Genomic DNA, 16772 nt, shown 5'->3' with positions numbered 1-16772 from the left:
GTGACGTCAACGCGTCTGCGTCTTCCAGCGAGGAATACACTTCAAGACTAGCCCGGTGTCGCAATCATGCTTGCATCAACACGGAAGCGCGACAGCAAGATAGAAAAGTCATTTATGACGCATCCCATCACCTTGCACTCTTTCGACCTGGTGACGAGGTGCTCCTGTTCACACCTATTCGTACACCTGGTCAGTGCGAGAAGTTTCAACCGCACTTCAATGGGCCTTACATATTAATCGAGCAGACTTCGCCCATTAATTATTGTGTGACCCCACTTGTCGTCCCAGCAGACCGCCGTCACCGCACCACAGAGATCGTGCATGCGTCTCGCATGAAACCCTTCAGGCGACGCTCTCTGCCACATTGACTTGCTACGGCCAGGGTGGCCGCTTCGATGTGGGGGGAATTAGTGTGGGCATTCATTATGCGCTTCTTCTCATATATGCATTGTCATATTCATAATCATCATCCGTCTGGGTCCCTGTTCTCATCTTCACAATTGTCATCGGGTGTGTGCGCGCTCAGTCTCAGACTTCAGACTGCCCGTTCGCTGCTGAGCCCTTGGCTGAATAGAAGCTGTCTCATATATATATATATATATATATATATATATATATATATATATATTTATATATATATATATATATATATATATATATATATATATATATATATATATATATATATATATATACATATATATACATACATATATATATATATATATATATATATATATATATATATATATATTTATATATATATATCAACAGAGAATCTCCTTGATCCGCTGCACTTTGATATGACTTTACATACGCAGAGGTCACACAACTCGCTTTTTAAGGTTCCACCAAGTTCAATCACGGTTTAACTGAGAAATTGCGGCCTTAGCCCTATTTCGGCGTCCAAAACGATTCGTCACACTCATCGGCTCGCAACAGTTTCGACAGAGCAGCGGTGACGATATATCCTTTTTGAAGAAAATTATTTTCCGGAAGCGGCAAACGCTTTGACCGGTCTTTAAGAATGTGCTCGTTCCCATCCGTAACTTCATCAGCAAGTCACAGCAGAATAAAAGCACGAACAAGTGACGCAATATCGTAGGGCCCCTGTTCAGCGCTTACCTGCTTTGAAATACTACGCCGAAGAAGGTTGCAAAAACATCACATAGGCGACCCGCACCACGAAGAGCCCAAATGGAAAAGCATCACAGAGGAAATGTTTTGAAATTTCACTATGTTGTAACATTGCCTCGTACCATTTTTATTCTCCCGTAAGAACATAATAGAGATTACTGTTGCGATGGAAACCTTCACCTTTACTTGCTGGGTTCCCCAGCACGTAGAAAGAGTGACAACTATCAAAAGTTAAGGGCTCAGCCCCCCCCCACACTTTTCTCAGTGGGGGGGGGGGGGAGGCTCGCGCCTCTCTTGCCCACCCAGGTGATACGCGTATGGCCCCAGTCAAATACGACGCTTACACTAAAGTCATGACGTTGACCGTGCACAATTACAATGCTTAACGAGAACGTGCCTATTACTTCAGTTGCGCCAGGTATGATATCCACTCTGTGCAGTGCTTGATTATATGTAGAGAATATCTCTGAAGGGAATACAATTAGCGCCCGCTTGCCAAAAGTTCCTGCCCTCAGTTTTTTCTGACGTGGACAGAGCGACTGTCGAAGGTATCAGTCACCTTGATAGTTGCCGGGCTAGAAACCTCAAGATGTATGTTTGTGACTGCCTTTCTTCTTTCAGCACAAAGGGGCATGAGCTTCTGTTTGAAAAAAAAATATTATCGCTCTTGGTTGCCCCTAGTATCAAATGATTCAGAAATTTATAACAAACTTTAAGAATAGGTGATATGAGGCAGGGCTGCCTTTGCTAAAATCATAGAACACGAGTTCACTAAACTTTGTGATCGAGCGCACTTGACAGCAGATTCCAGAGAGTGCAGGAATGCTCTAGACGCTGGTTTACGCTGTAAGGAGACGTAGCTCAAGGCACCAAATAGTCAACGCTTGCGAAAGACGAGAGCGTGTCAAGTTTTGGTATGCAATGGTATCCGTATCTCTCTTAGAGGTGGGATAATATTGCTGGAAAGCACCGGAATGTATAGACGAGAGCATGCTAATCTCGCACCCAGGAGTCTTCAGTGGTATACACTCGCTCGCAGAGACGCGATAATGTGTTTGAAACAGCCAAGGTGCGCCTCACTAGCATGGAATGCACTGGCTCTGGGAGCTCAAAATGCGAAAAAAGGGCCTGTTCACGCTGCGCCCGCTTATAAAATGTCATCTGGGTACCACTTCACTGTCATCCGATGCGACAAGAACCAGCGCAAGAGGAAGAGATTGCTGAGCACAGCCTGTGAAGTTCACAGCGCATCGTGGGAATCGTGCTGGTGCGGTGTTTTGCGATTTCACAGATTAACGTCAACAACGAAAAACGCCGAGCTCCACCGCTTTAGGATATAATCGCAAACTGCAGGAAAAACTACGAGACCAGTGAAGTATACAACTAAGTATACTTATTGCGTTTATTCAAGCGTGACTCCAGCTGTTTCCCTTTAAAGCAGCGCTTTGCGTGCAGTATGCCTGTAGCATGAGACACAAAACTATTGCCATACTCTTTCGCAGGCCGCATGTCAATAATAAGATATACGTATTACGACTCACGCGTGGATGCATGCACCGCGCGTGTTTAGTACAACTGCAATGGCCTACTATCGCAATTCGTGAAGGGCGCGGAAAGCACGACTTTCGACTCGGTCGAACTGCGACATGCCTTGACTGTCACTAGGTGAATCTACACGTGCTTTCGGCCGGCGTCACCGTAGCATTTTAAGATCTTGTTCCATGGCTGGCACTTTTGCAGCGCGTGTGTGTTCCGACTGCCCAGCAGGGCTGGCAGTTGATACACATGCGGTACATGAGCGTAAGTTGGAACTAGATTCTAGCGCTACGTTGACGCCGGCATACAGCACAAATTCTGCCTTGTCACAGCCAAGGCACGCCGCAGTTCAACTGAGTCGAAAGCAACGCTTTTTGCTGTTCGCGTTTCTTTCAATCGCAATAGTACAATCCTGATGAAGCTGCTTCCGTAGTCTGCAATGCGCATGCTGCAGACATTCCGGAGTGTCGAGGAAGGTCTCCTCGACGTTTCACATGAAATCAGCATAATATTCTAGCACAGGAACAGCGCGAAGCATGTTTACAGCCGGACTCGAGTTGTGAAGTTTCGCGTGTGATTTGCAGAGCGTCTGCTCGCCTGGCATTTGAGAGTGTTGCTTCACCACGCTTGCAACAGCCAGTGCCACGCGCTTTTCAGTATAGCAGCAAGCGCTGAGCTTGCTGTGTTCTAGTGTATAGCTTGCTGAACTAGAATATTCTCAAGAGCGGAGATCAAACAATAACTTCCAGTGCGGTAAAATTATTGGAGTGGTTTAGAGGCAATAGTACGTGTGTGGGCCAGAAGAAAACTGCTTTTGCCAGATATCAAGTCAGTCTCTGCGAGACAGGCTTCGCTTGCCCGTAGTAGATTGCAATACTGTGTTGCAGTCCTCTGTTAATAGTGTATGCTTTAGGCAAAACACGAACGATGTCTCCGGGCATGATGCGAAATGTCTAGAAACTTCTTAACTCTTTCCAAGTTCACGTGAACTTGACGATAAAGACATATGAGGTAGTCAACAAAATCGCCTACGTTTACGTTCATCAGATGGACGTATTAATGCACGGCGTGTTGCCCTCTTTCACAGTGCAGTATGCATTTCGCGAACGATTGCGATGATACAGTGAATGTTGAAAAATTATTATTTGCATGCTTCAGCAAGCACAAGTACGCCCCTGCTAGGTGCAGTGTTTTTACAACTGGCCGCCTTCTCCCATTGGTCAAAGTCAGGGACGAACACGAAGTGTCATAGATGGCTTGCCTTGTTTTGCTACGAGATATGTCCCCCTAAGCGCAATGTGCACGTGTGTTATCGGAAGTTGTTTTGGCCAGTATTACAGAAGAGTGGGAAAAAACAGAATACACTCCGCATAGGACTAAACAAATCCTATGCATAATCCTGGCTAACTTCCATGTCCTTCCTCTTTCATTCCTCCTCCTTATGCATAATTACTGCGTTTTAATCTCAACATGCTGCGAGTGGCTGCACTAGGCTACTTTGCTGAAAATACTACGGTGTTCGAGAACTAGGTCAAAATATCCTGCTACAAGTCCTACTTCGAAAGCATTGTATATTTTGCTAATGAGGATTCCAACCAAAATAAATAGTTCATAGATTTCAAGCATATGCTTCCATTACTTTCATTTGAGATTTCACTGGCTGCAAAAATAATATATATCTACCTGGAAGTTAAAAAATAATAACTAGTAAAGCTCACAAAAACAACAAAATCTTTGTTTCATTCTTTGCTCTAGTACCCGCTGATTTATGTTCTGTTGTGCGAAACTTACCCGTTTGAATTCATTCGATAATGATTCGTGTGCGTCATTATTCAAAGTGTTTCATGTTTACTAAGTGTGGTTGGCTGTTCTTTCTTCCAACCAGCAACGAAAACACCATTGTCTCTCCAGAATCAGTTTCTTCTGTATCAGTTCCGGGGGACGAAAATTTGTGTCACAGTACAATAACTTTATACGGACTTCAGTCAATACTGGGAATGCAGCAGCGCTGCTGCTATTTTCATACTAAGCTCGTGCTTTTGGGGTAATTTCAGTATACACCAGACTACGTGGTCATCAATTGCGTGCGCTGGTAATGTGCCGGTATTCTTGCTATCAGAAATACTTCCAGCATCTTGTTCACCGTACTCGCTACGTACACTTGGTTGCCACATAGTAAGATGTATTATAAATCAGCGTTAGCAGAAAAAGGAGCATTTTGACTGGTGTACATTGGGCCCAACAATAAAACAATTTTGGCGATTTCTTACTCCGTGATGGCTCCATACATCTTGTGAAAACATCAATGTGGTGTCAGTGTACATGTAGTTTGTGTCTGTGTGCTTTGTGTAGGCAAAGGAAAATAAATTATATTACATATCAATATTGGCGCTTAATCTAAGGGCATGAACTGTGCTTTGTTTTGTTATTAACTGCTTTCTTTTTGTCATGATAGTTGCAGATTGACATTTCAAGCAACGTATTTAACGCATCATTTATCCTCTATGAACTGTAACCTTATTATAATGTTCCTCATCATGCTTCACACGAAGGAGACAAGCGGTGAGTATACACTCCTCTTAAAGCGCTGAAAAAATTAATAGTTTAATCATTCATATGCACAAGTTCCCTCAGATGCCTTCTGCTTTATTGTTGGTCTACTTTGCGTGTATAAATAGATGCGCATAAAAACAATCAAGCAATATCATGTGTAAATGAACCTAAATGTGTGGAAGTTTAACATGTTCTGCTGGTATAAGTACACGCAAATTAGGTGGTACGCTTCCATAGGACCATTGCAGATGTTGTAATGCTTACACACAACGTAATCCAATGCCAGATGTAAGTTGAGACAACAATGACATTAGTAACCTTCTTACTAATTTAGACATCAAAAGGTGGTCAGTTCAGGAAAAAATGTAAAATGTTTTTCTGAACAGGTAATTATTATTAACAGCAGATCACATTTATCTATATATATATATATATATATATATATATATATATATATATATATATATATATATATTTATATATATATATATATATATATACATATATATATATATATATATATATATATATATATATATATATATATATATATATATATATATATATATATATATATATATATATCATGCTAAAATTTGTTAAGATCATGCGTGATACCCGACGAATGGCACCCTGCAAGAATAATGCCGATCCTCGAAACCGGGCCCCCTTTAGAGTAAATGATTTCTTCTTCATATCCACAATGTCAAAACGGCTAGAACATATTTTAACGTAAATATGACAACTCTAGAGATATTTCAGTTCATGAAAATCAAGACTGCTTTACGGCTGTGTAATCCACAAAAACACAGTTAGCTGAGGTGACAGATGTTTTTTTTTCAAATTAGCAAATATGAGAAGTCCAGGCGATGCAGTGTTTTTGGACTTTTCCAAAGCATGATATTCCTACTAGCACAAGACGAACACGACATGGTGATTCTCACCAAGTGCGCTCGACCCAGAAAAGGAGGCCTACGATTCGGTAGCTGTTCCTTTGTCGGCGAGTGTACTTGCTGGTTTGATTGGTTAAGTACCGCGTAGTCTTCTTGTCTTATGGGATCTTTAGTGCCTTATCTGTTGTTTAAAGCTGGATCAGCTTCTTTTTCTTGCATGGCTTCTTGAAGGCATACTGATGTCCGGAAATTGCCCTCGTCACGACCGCTCCCCATGGACGGCCTCTCTGTGGCATGATGACCTTCCTCTTGACATGTTTCTCCGCAGTGGTGTGAGCAGCATTCCCATCACGCTGGTACCTTTGGATGGTCACTTGATTAAGTTCAATAACCCCAACGCCATTCAAGAACACCTTCACGCAGTGTCCCCTAACTACCAGACCATAACTGACGTGCGGCAGATTGGTCGCGATGGATAGTGTGCCGATGGTCAGACCAGGAATGCGTAAGAGACCTTCACAAATGTTCGTCCTTCGCATCACTTCGGAGGAGTGCATAGTTCTGCCTCACCTAGCTTGCACAAAAGGAATCGTACGAGGTGTAGACGTGCAGCTGAGCCCTGCTGAAGAGCTCTCTGTGGCAGGTGTGATGGCAGTTTATCGATGCAATTGAGTTTTTCACAACAAGCGCGTCGCAACAAAGTCCGTGATTGCGACTTTTGCTGGCACCTCACGTCCTTCTGAGATTAAATCGTGGCCCCCGATGTGTCGAGTATATCAATTGGCATCTCGTTCGTTACAATGCCGGAACTGCTGGAGGTTTGGTCATGGTGCTGGTGGCTGTAATTCAAAGGGGTGATGCAGCAAATGCGGCATAGTCCACAAAAATTGTGAATGTGCGGCACAAGAGGACATGTGTTGCTTTAGTGGAGCACAACATTCTGCTTACTACTCAGATGGTCCAATTAGACAACAATAAATGCACGTTCTTGAGATCATTGATAATCGGAGATGCTCTAGAAGGATGACAATGGCTATTATTAAGGAATGACTGTATAGGTAGGTTGGCATTACTGCATGTCAAACGTTCATAGAGACGAGCATTGCATGAGTAGCCGAGGTAGCTGTTGAAAAAGCAATGGCTAGGGTGATGGAACAACGAGTTGTCAGCATTTCCGAATGTATTGCTCAAGTTCTAAGCAATCAAATTGCGAAGCTCATATCCCCACAACCAAGCGGTCCTCTCGAGTCATACATACACCCTACCGCCAATTAGTTAAATCCGGTGTGTGATAAAGTGGATGCCTCTGATAGCTGCAATGACTCCGATGCATGATCATCGGCTGATGATCAGGAACCCATTATGGATTGAACATATCTACTTATGTGACAATTGATGCCCGTACTCTAAAACGTAGCCGATCCCCACTGAACCATGCCAACCCTTCGTACCGACAGGCGAAATCAAACATGAATCCGACCAGTAAATTTTTGAAGGAGAGTATTTTGGATCAATTTGTCTCCGCAACGATTACTGCAACAAAATAGCATCTTTAAAAGTGTTGCAGCGGAATTATCGTTCTATATTTGCTGCAATTACTGATATACACTGCCTTAGTTCTCAGCTAAATACTGATTTATATTGTTACACGAGCACGGCTTAATCCAGACAACAGCTTTTAGGTCAAAAATTGGCATTCGTTTAGGCTAGCCCGCCCTTCAAGAGGTGGTGGAATAATCATATTATTATCAAACAGCCTTTGCCATAAAGCTAAGGTAACCTTAAGCTTCCGTCACCGGAATTGGAAGTTTTAGCTATAAAGATAACACTGAGTTCTCAGTACACATTTACAATAGCAAATGTTTATTTTCTATTTGGCGTACATAATACCAGACCATTCGACACCCTAACTGCACGTGTGGAAAAAATATTTTATTAACAGGAGATTTTAACGCCCATCATGAGACATGGGGTGTACAATCTGATGCGTGTGGTAACTGTTTGTGGCACTGGTCTCAAGATAACAACCTCACCTGTTTAAATTCAGGAAGCCCAACGTTATTAACGTGTAACACATCTTCTTCATTGGATCTTACTTTTGCAAGTGTCTGCCTTAATGTTTCGGGTTAGTCCGTAGTTAACTGTGCAAGAAACAGCGACCATAAGCCGATCATTTATGAAATAAGAAGACCGGTAGTATCTGTAGCTTCCAATGTACGTACGTTTATAAATTGTACTAAATTTAAAGAGTATTTGCTTTCTTCACTCAATTCTCTGTTATATACAAGCATCAAGTCAAAATTCATGCACATTTGCACTTCTACAGAATTCCCGCGGAAAATCTGAATTGACGATCACATCTGTGAAGCAGAACACTAATTCACCGTGGTGGAATGATTAGTGTTCCAGGGGCTACAAAAGTAGAAAGGCAGCCTGGAAAAAACTGTTATTAAATAAATGCCCTCAAAACTGGAAGGAGAACAAGTTTTATGCTAGAGCTTTTAAAAGAACAGTTTCACAAGCAAAAGAAAGGTACAACATGCGGACGTTTGAATATCTATTTAAATCAAACAACAAGAGCGCACTCTATAGATTTGTCCGTAAAAAGAAAATGATACCGCTAGCTCTGATCACACAGTCTAATACATTCTCTCCGGAAGAAATAAAAAATTCCCTAGATATTATTAATAGGGGGTTAGAACAGCGCTTTTCTTTTTAGCTATCCTCACCGCCAAAGCATGCCCCAAGTGACAGCGGCTTCTTTGAAATTTCCAGTTCTGAATTAACAAAGGTAGTAGATGGCTCAACATCAGTGGCTCCGGGCCTTGTCGGAGTCACGTCGGCCTTGTTAAAATTACTCACTAAACAATATCGAGAGATTTTGAGGCTATCCACTATTCAATGAGAATGGCATAGCTCCCTCCGGCTTGGAAAATAGTTAAGGTAGCCCCGCCGCGGGGGTCTAGTGGCTAAAGTACTTGGCTGCTGACCCGCAGGTCGCGGGATCGAATCCCGGCTGCGGCGGCTGCATTTCCTGTGGAGACGGAAACGTTGTAGGTCCATGTGCTTAGATGTGGGTGCAGGTTAAGGAACCCCAGGTGGTCGGAATTTCCGGAGCCCTCCACTACGGCGCTTCTCATTATCATACGGTGGTTTTGGGACGATAAACTCCACATATAAATCAATCAATCAGTCAATCATGAAATTACCTTATGTCATACCACTGCTTGAAAATCCAGATAAAGGGTATGAACTTGACAACATTACGCCCATTGCGCTAACCTCTAATTTTGGGAAATTGATTGAGCGTGTGTTAAACATTCGTATAATAAAGTTCATTAAGAAAAAAGTATTCTAAATCCCTCTCAAATCGGCTTTAGATCAGGGTGCTCAATATGGCATGCACATAAAGATATTGCGAGTCGGATTCGGTTAGCTCGGCGTGAAATGATGTATGCCGCATTAGTAACTTTGGACATCGTGGAAGCGTATGACAGCGTTGAGCATGCAGTGTACACAACATGACGCTCCCAAATCACATTACGGTATAGATTGAGGAATTTTCTTGTAATCGGACATTCTTTTGTTCCCGAAGTGGCATTTCTTCTACGTACGCGCAAACGCGAGGCGTTCTGCCAGGGGCAGCTCTTTCTGTATTATTCAATATACTAATGAGTTCTATACCACGACATCAAAACTTACACACATACGTTTATGTGGATGAAATCGCATTTTTCGCTGTGAATGACAATATTCACAAACTATATCAGTGGCTTCAGGCATACTTATCAGCTGTAGAAGTGTGCCTTGATGAAATACACCTGCATTCGAATATGCGAAAAATCTTCATACTGTCATTTCCTTTGAAAGACCCCATTCATATTTCATTTTATTATCATCTAGAGTGTATTCCGCAAGATGAGCAAATGACATACTCTGGTGTGCTGTACGATCGGTCCTTGTTTTGGAACACATTGAATGCGTATCAGAAAAGGGTGTTTGGGTGGTCGGCTTGTTACGCAAGATTATTCGTATTCGATTTGGCATGTGAAGGCAAACACTTTTATCAGTATACTGCATGTACTTTCGGCTGGTGCTGGAATTTGGATGCATATTATACGCTGGCGTTCCTGCTTATAAGCTTCGCCCGCTTGTAATGCTTGAGAGGCAAGCCTTGGGCCAGTGTGTAGGTCTTCCTAAATTTGTAACCATTAAATAAAGTCTTGTATATGGAAGCCAGACTCCCATCACTTTAGTCAAGTTTCAAACTATGGGCGGTACAATCCTTTTTAAAACTCTATGAATCCCAAGCGAGGCGTATCAAAACAGTTTTTATCTCTCAGCGTGGGTTGTTTTTTGGAGCATATTGGCCAAGATTTCACACGTATGAAGTTCTTTATATACAGAGATAAATGACAACCTAAATGTCCAAATAAGTGCGGTATCTCCGATCAGTGATAGCGAAAGCTCCATCGAAATACAGTTTGATGAAATTTTTCCAAAACAAGCCAAACTAATGTCGGACCGCACTTCAAATTTTCAGTGATTATCTGGTTCATTTATCAACAAAAACAGTCATTGTGACAGATGATTAGCAAAATGAAGAAAAACGTGGAATTAGGATATTTTCTTCCTATTGTAAATTGGTAATTTTTTATACGCATTCCAGATTTTGTACCCACTTTTGTAGCAGAGTTTTTTGCGATAGTTTTGGCTCTCCGCAAATTAACTGCGCCAAATAGTACAGCGATAATTTTAACTGATTCGCTGTCAGTGTGTTCTTCTCTCACTGCAATTGACAACTTCCACGGACTGAGTATTTTGAAATATATGTTCCACCGTATGTAAATTTGGTTAAATTGATTTGGGTACCAGGGCATAAGAGAATTTTCCTAATTGAAATGGTGGATGCATTAGCTAAATCATCAATAAATGACACAGTTATTAACATACTTCTAGCATCAAAATTTTTATATAGGATAGATTTAAGAGGAAAATTATGTTAGAACTTTCTTTGTCATACATAATAAACACATTCACAAACACAATTCAAAAACTATATCAGTGGGTTCAGGCATACTTATCAGCTCTAGAAGTGTGGCTTGATGAAATACACCTGCATTCGAATATGCGAAAAATCTTCATACTGTCATTTCCTTTGAAAGACCCCATTCATATTTCATTTTATTATCATCTAGAGTGTATTCCGCAAGTTGAGCAAATGACATACTCTGGTGTGCTATACGATCGGTCCTTGCCTTGGAACACATTGAATACGTATCAAAAAAGGGTGTTTGGGTGGTCGGCTTGTTACGCAAGATTATTCGTATTCGATTTGGCTTGTGAAGCAAACACTTTTATCAATATACTGCATGTACTTTCGGCTGATGCTGGAATTTGGATGCATATTATACGCTGGCGTTCCTGATTATAAGCTTCGCCCGCTTGTAATGCTTGAGAGGCAAGCCTTGGGCCAGTGTGTAGGTCTTCCTATATTTGGAATTTCAACTCGTAAAACATCGTTGGAACAGTAAATTCTGTGACACGCGTTCAGTTAAAGTCGCAATCGCAAAGCTGAGGTGTCATACTCCATATCTAATTTTTTATTCACACAGAGCTGGTCTGGCTGCTTCCCCTAATTGTGTTTTGTGGAGCCTAATTATGGAGCTCTCATTGTTTGTTTTGTGGTTTTGTATGGTAATTAGTGAGAAGAAACAACAGGTGTTTTCCCCGAACGGGACTTGCAATACGGAACTATGGCGATCGAAGCGCCCGTGATGTAACACAACAATAGACGTTCACGCAGCTAATATATATGTGCGTAATGCGCGAACTGAAGGTTGTGCTTTCTCGATTGCCTTCTCGAGTGCCTTTCTCGAGTGCCTTCTCGACGCAAAAAATTACTGCAGACTGAACACTGACAAAGTATCGAATAAAATGCAGCCGTAGTGGGTAAATACCAGAATAAACGAAGCCATACTAGAGATAAAAGGCAATTCACGACAACCTGTTTGTAGCAATGAGCCACCAGAGAACCTGTACAGGTTTTTCAGAAAAACAGCTGCTTACTTTCCGAAACGTTGTAATGTTGTCATTTTCTATTTCTAAACATGTTGTGCTACGAACTAGAAAAATAGCGCAGAACTCATTTCCACTACAGTTTTTGTTCTGGGGCCAGCGGCTTGCGAGCGTAAGCAGCTGCATTCTCCTTGGACGTGGCTTGCAGTAAAAACAATTCAAAAGGGCTTGGGGTCTCCAGATTCAATACTTCCAGGTGGTGCTAATAACTTCACAATGCACACCAGCCCTCTCTCTGTGTGTCCTTCGGAAAACGTTATTCAGCAGCAAGGGCCTTCTTTTTTCTACTTTCTTTCTCCTTCTACGCAGTGTTTTAGCCATTATATACACAACAAAGGAACGTGTTTAAAACAGTCATCAGGCTGCAGACAGCAGCTATCAACCCTTACAACACTCTAAATGTATTTGGAAAAAACAAATAAAAATAGGAAATAGCTGGAAAAGGTAAGGCACGAACGTCATTCCGTGAGTGACCTCTCTTAATTGTGACGTCGTTGTCTGACGAGACCAGCGGCCAAAGGTGCTTAGTGCTCTCTATTTGCAAAACTGGTGCATCATTGGTCTTCTATTTCTCCGATTGTTGCCAGTGCTTTATGCCTTCTGAATCATGCCTCTCATTAGCCGATTCTTCCACATTTTCACTGAGTTTCAGCTTGTATTATCCAGGAGCACATACATAGCTGCATTAGGCGGCAATCTGTCTAATAAATTAGTTTTCTTTACTAGACAATCCTCCCTCTATCCTCGACTTCTTTAATAATCTCCCTCCTCCTTTTCGTCGAGAATCCTTATTACATCGTTTCACTTCGATAAACTCCTTTGTGCTATGTCAGAAGATGCAATGTGAGGGTTGCTGCGCCCCTACCGCTTACTGGTGGCTAAACATACTCAGAAACTCTGCCATCGTGTTCGCAACGGGTGAGAAGGCCGTAAGGAAAGAAGCGCGCGCAGGTGCAGTCTAGCCGGGCCGTGTCCACACTTCACCATTACGGCCAGTTGTTGCCGGGCGGTGACTGTGCTTGATCTCGCGGCCAATAACCCGTCGTCATTGCGAATAAAATAAGAAAAACACAAAGTGCTACCTGCTCATGTGGAAAAGCTGAAGAAGACGTTCAGTACAATCCTGTGCAATGTAAAAATTATGACGTACCTCGAAAGAAAGTTTTACAAAACTGAATTCTTTGGACATGGTCCCCCCATCAATAATGAAAATCTTAGACCCTTGGCCAAAAATAAAGCTATAAAGTGCTGCGGCGAGTGCAGAAGTTGAATGGTGAAGGAATCAGAAATATCACGAAAATACTAAACCAGAACAGACAACATTTTCGCTTCGTTGTTAACCGGTATGTTTCATTACATTATGCTTGTCTTTTCATTTTGGCCGATATATGTTTGTTAGGACCTATTTGTGGCAGTTACAGTGCAGTATTTAAAGCACCCCTGACACCAAATTTGATTTCATTGATTTGAGGAGTTTTCTTTTCAAAACCACCTTATGTTTATAAGAAACGCCTCAGTGGAGGGCTGCGGAAATTTCGACCACTTGAGGCTTTTCAAAGTCTGAACACGTGGGCCTACAGTCAGAAGTCTGAACACACGGGCTTACAGCTTAGCTTTTTTGCCGCCGTCGGAAATGCAGTCACCGCTGCTAGGATTATATCCCTCGACCTACGGGTCAGCAGCCGAGTATTTTAGACACTAAACTACCACGTAAGGACAAGACATCAAGTTTCGAAACTCGCGATGTTTATGTTGTTGGAGAGCCCTGCACTCCTGACTGATCATTAGTGCGAGCATTGCCTAAAATATGTTTTTTTTCCTATAGTAGGGGTACAATGAACGTTTTCCGTAGCCTAACGTAGACAGGGAACCCTTCAAGACGTTGCAGACGTCAAGCAAGTATTGTTGGCGTCAGAAAACATTTGGAAGCCGTGCATAATGCCTCGTCTAGTACCCGGTGAATACTATAATTCGTCCACCCTCTCGCTTTGTGGTCCATCTGCTTCGAAGTTTTGGTTGCTTATGACAGAAATGATTTTCTTTCTTCTGAGAGGGTCATGCTCAAAGCATCGACATCGTTTTGTTTTGGACCACCCGTCGTGGTGGTGCAGTGTCTAAGGTACTCGGCTGCTGACCCGCAGGTCACGGGATCGAATCCCAGCGGCGGCGGCGGCTGCAGTTTCGATGAAGGCGAAAATGCTGAAGGCCCGTGTACTCAGATTTGGGCGCACGTTAAAGATTCCCAGGTGGTCAAAAGTTCCAGAGCCCTTCCCTACGGCGTCTCTCATAATCATATGGGGGTTTTGGGACGCTACATCCCACATATCATTCAATCAATCAATCAATCTTGACAACCTGCAGTTCTTTCTATCGAAAAACGGCGTGTTCATCGTCACCGAACCTTGAGCGCACGTAGTCCCATAGTCAGCCCAACTGCGCGCTTCTAGTTTCTTAAGGCATTTCAGTGGGCGTTTCAAAATGAGGCTAACTCGTTTCTATTAAAAACGCAAGCATAGATCACACAATGGGTTCGACTATTTGCGATAAGATTTCGGCATTGCTATTCTGAAAGCTACAAATTAGTGTAAAAATTAAATAATGCTTTCGCCGGCAGGCGTTGCCCAAGGAAGTGCTCCCAAGAGACATGATCATCCCTGACATTTCAGTGAACTTTCATGCGTTCGTATGGGCATTCCGATTCCGTGATTGCGTGATATTTTTTTCATTCTGTGTTGCTGGACAAAACTTTCTTGAGCAACTTTGAATACGTTACTGTTGTACTATTGTGTTTCTATGGCTCTGTGTCTGTTTTTTATTACGCGATGACGAGTGTTGTGCAAGAGCAGAGGAGTGACTAGAGCCAGGAATCGCCACTAACCTCTCCTTACATACATTCATATCAAAGAAAGGGTGGTCACGGTTCAAGAAAGAACCACAAATGGCCCGGGCGAGGTAGATGGATTCGCATTGTTCTGCTCGTCATGTGACATGACTATAGATCCTAGGATAGTCAACTGCATATTTAGTTTCTTGCGTTCTCATCATGCGACTTCGATATATAGGCATGAATCAGTAGTTCACAAGAGCTTTCGTATAAGTGCCTATTTCATATAAGTGCCTATTTCAGACATTTGTGCCGAAAATCATATACCTGCCTCTAAATTACAATCTTCGAAATTGGTGCTTATACAAATGCTACTCAGCCTCAAATATTATTTTCAAGTAGAATCAAGTATAACTAGTATTATTGTTACCAGGCTAAAATAAATTTTTGTAACTCTAAGGGGTGCAACCTATAGACTCCATCTAATAAATTACTTTCAGAACTGTGAAGACTTCAAAGGCATCTTAGCTTGTAGGAAGGCTGATTATAATCTAAACATGTATTCATACGCATCACGTCGTCCGCTCGGCGTCTCCCCGGCATCTGCTCGCATGCGTAGGATACAAGAGGTGCTCTGTGCAAGCGCAGGATGATGGAGAATGGATGTAAAGTAGTGAAGTATCATCAGGCGAAAGTTGATTGTAGGTAAAAAAAGATATGCACGTGGTTTTCATTTTTTGTCATTTACTTCTCTGGCGGCGCTTCACTAGGTCGCATTAGAAATTTTGCTTGGGCGCTGGAAGTTGCCGCGTGCGGAATGAAAACCTTTGCACCACTAACATTTTTTATGACTTCATTACAAGCCGCAAAAACCTGATTTGAGAAAGGTAGCTTGAAAGATTTGCTGCTCACCTGGTGTATACTGCGCAAGTCCAATTCGTTCTCTGCCCTATTTGGTACAGGAGCAACTAGGAGCTGGAGTGTCACCCGACGTGGACGCATCAGAACGCCATGCGCGCGTAATGTGCATTCGAATGACAAGCCCATGCCAGGCAGTGCCCGCAAGCGGTGTTGCGTCGTTTTGTCGCTCTATGTATTCGACTGCCTGTTTCAGTGGGATAGATTCCTATATGTGCTCATGTTTTCAGAGGCTGTAAGGATCATATATACTCACCATAATACACAGCGCCGCATCGCTGGTACTTTTCCAAGGGATGATTCACCAAAACACGCCCAACATTGTGAATGTAGGCATTGGCAAGATGCCAGAACAGGGAAGACACCACTGGAAACTAAATGGAGGCAGATTAGTACCGCATCTCATTCGATACGAAGTTTAAAAAGTATCGCGCATAGATTCCAATTTTATGTTTTGATATTCTTTTCTACCTTCATACTTGTATTCAGGCAACAGATATCCCAGATTAAACACATCGCCTCGAATATTTCTCGAAGTGTCACACGTACTACTGTGACGTACGCAGGGCCAGACTTTGTTGTATACGTCACCTCTACTATGTCGGGTGCGTGCCTGTCAGATGCTCTAGCGGCGTTCATTCTAACATTTCACCTCCTTCTGGCGCACCCAGCTTTGCAAATATCTGAATATCAGATTGCGAGCGCCCAGTGTGCACCCATTCCTTTTGCCTGCCGGATATTTTCAAGTACGGTGGAGGGACCTTGATTGTCTTCATACACAAAAGTGAAATGAACCCTGTGTGGTTAGCCCAAAATATTACGAGGCAAAAAAA

The 16772-nt window shown here is 42.5% G+C and overlaps 1 protein-coding gene across 1 annotated transcript in view; it reads left to right on the top strand.

Moving 5' to 3' along the window:
- The window catches only part of LOC142767077 (uncharacterized), a 153992-nt gene that overhangs the window by 45179 nt on the left and 92041 nt on the right, over positions 1–16772 (top strand). The window contains exon 2 of the mRNA XM_075868297.1: positions 5129–5235. Coding sequence (XP_075724412.1) covers positions 5178–5235 — 58 coding nt within the window. The 5' untranslated portion in view covers positions 5129–5177. The remainder of the gene's footprint in view (positions 1–5128; positions 5236–16772) is intronic.

The sequence above is a fragment of the Rhipicephalus microplus genome, chromosome 7, assembly GCF_043290135.1.
Source record: "Rhipicephalus microplus isolate Deutch F79 chromosome 7, USDA_Rmic, whole genome shotgun sequence".
Taxonomy (NCBI): Eukaryota; Metazoa; Arthropoda; class Arachnida; order Ixodida; family Ixodidae; genus Rhipicephalus; species Rhipicephalus microplus.
Note: the sequence above shows the minus strand (reverse complement) of the source record. Positions and strands in the feature narration are given on the sequence as shown.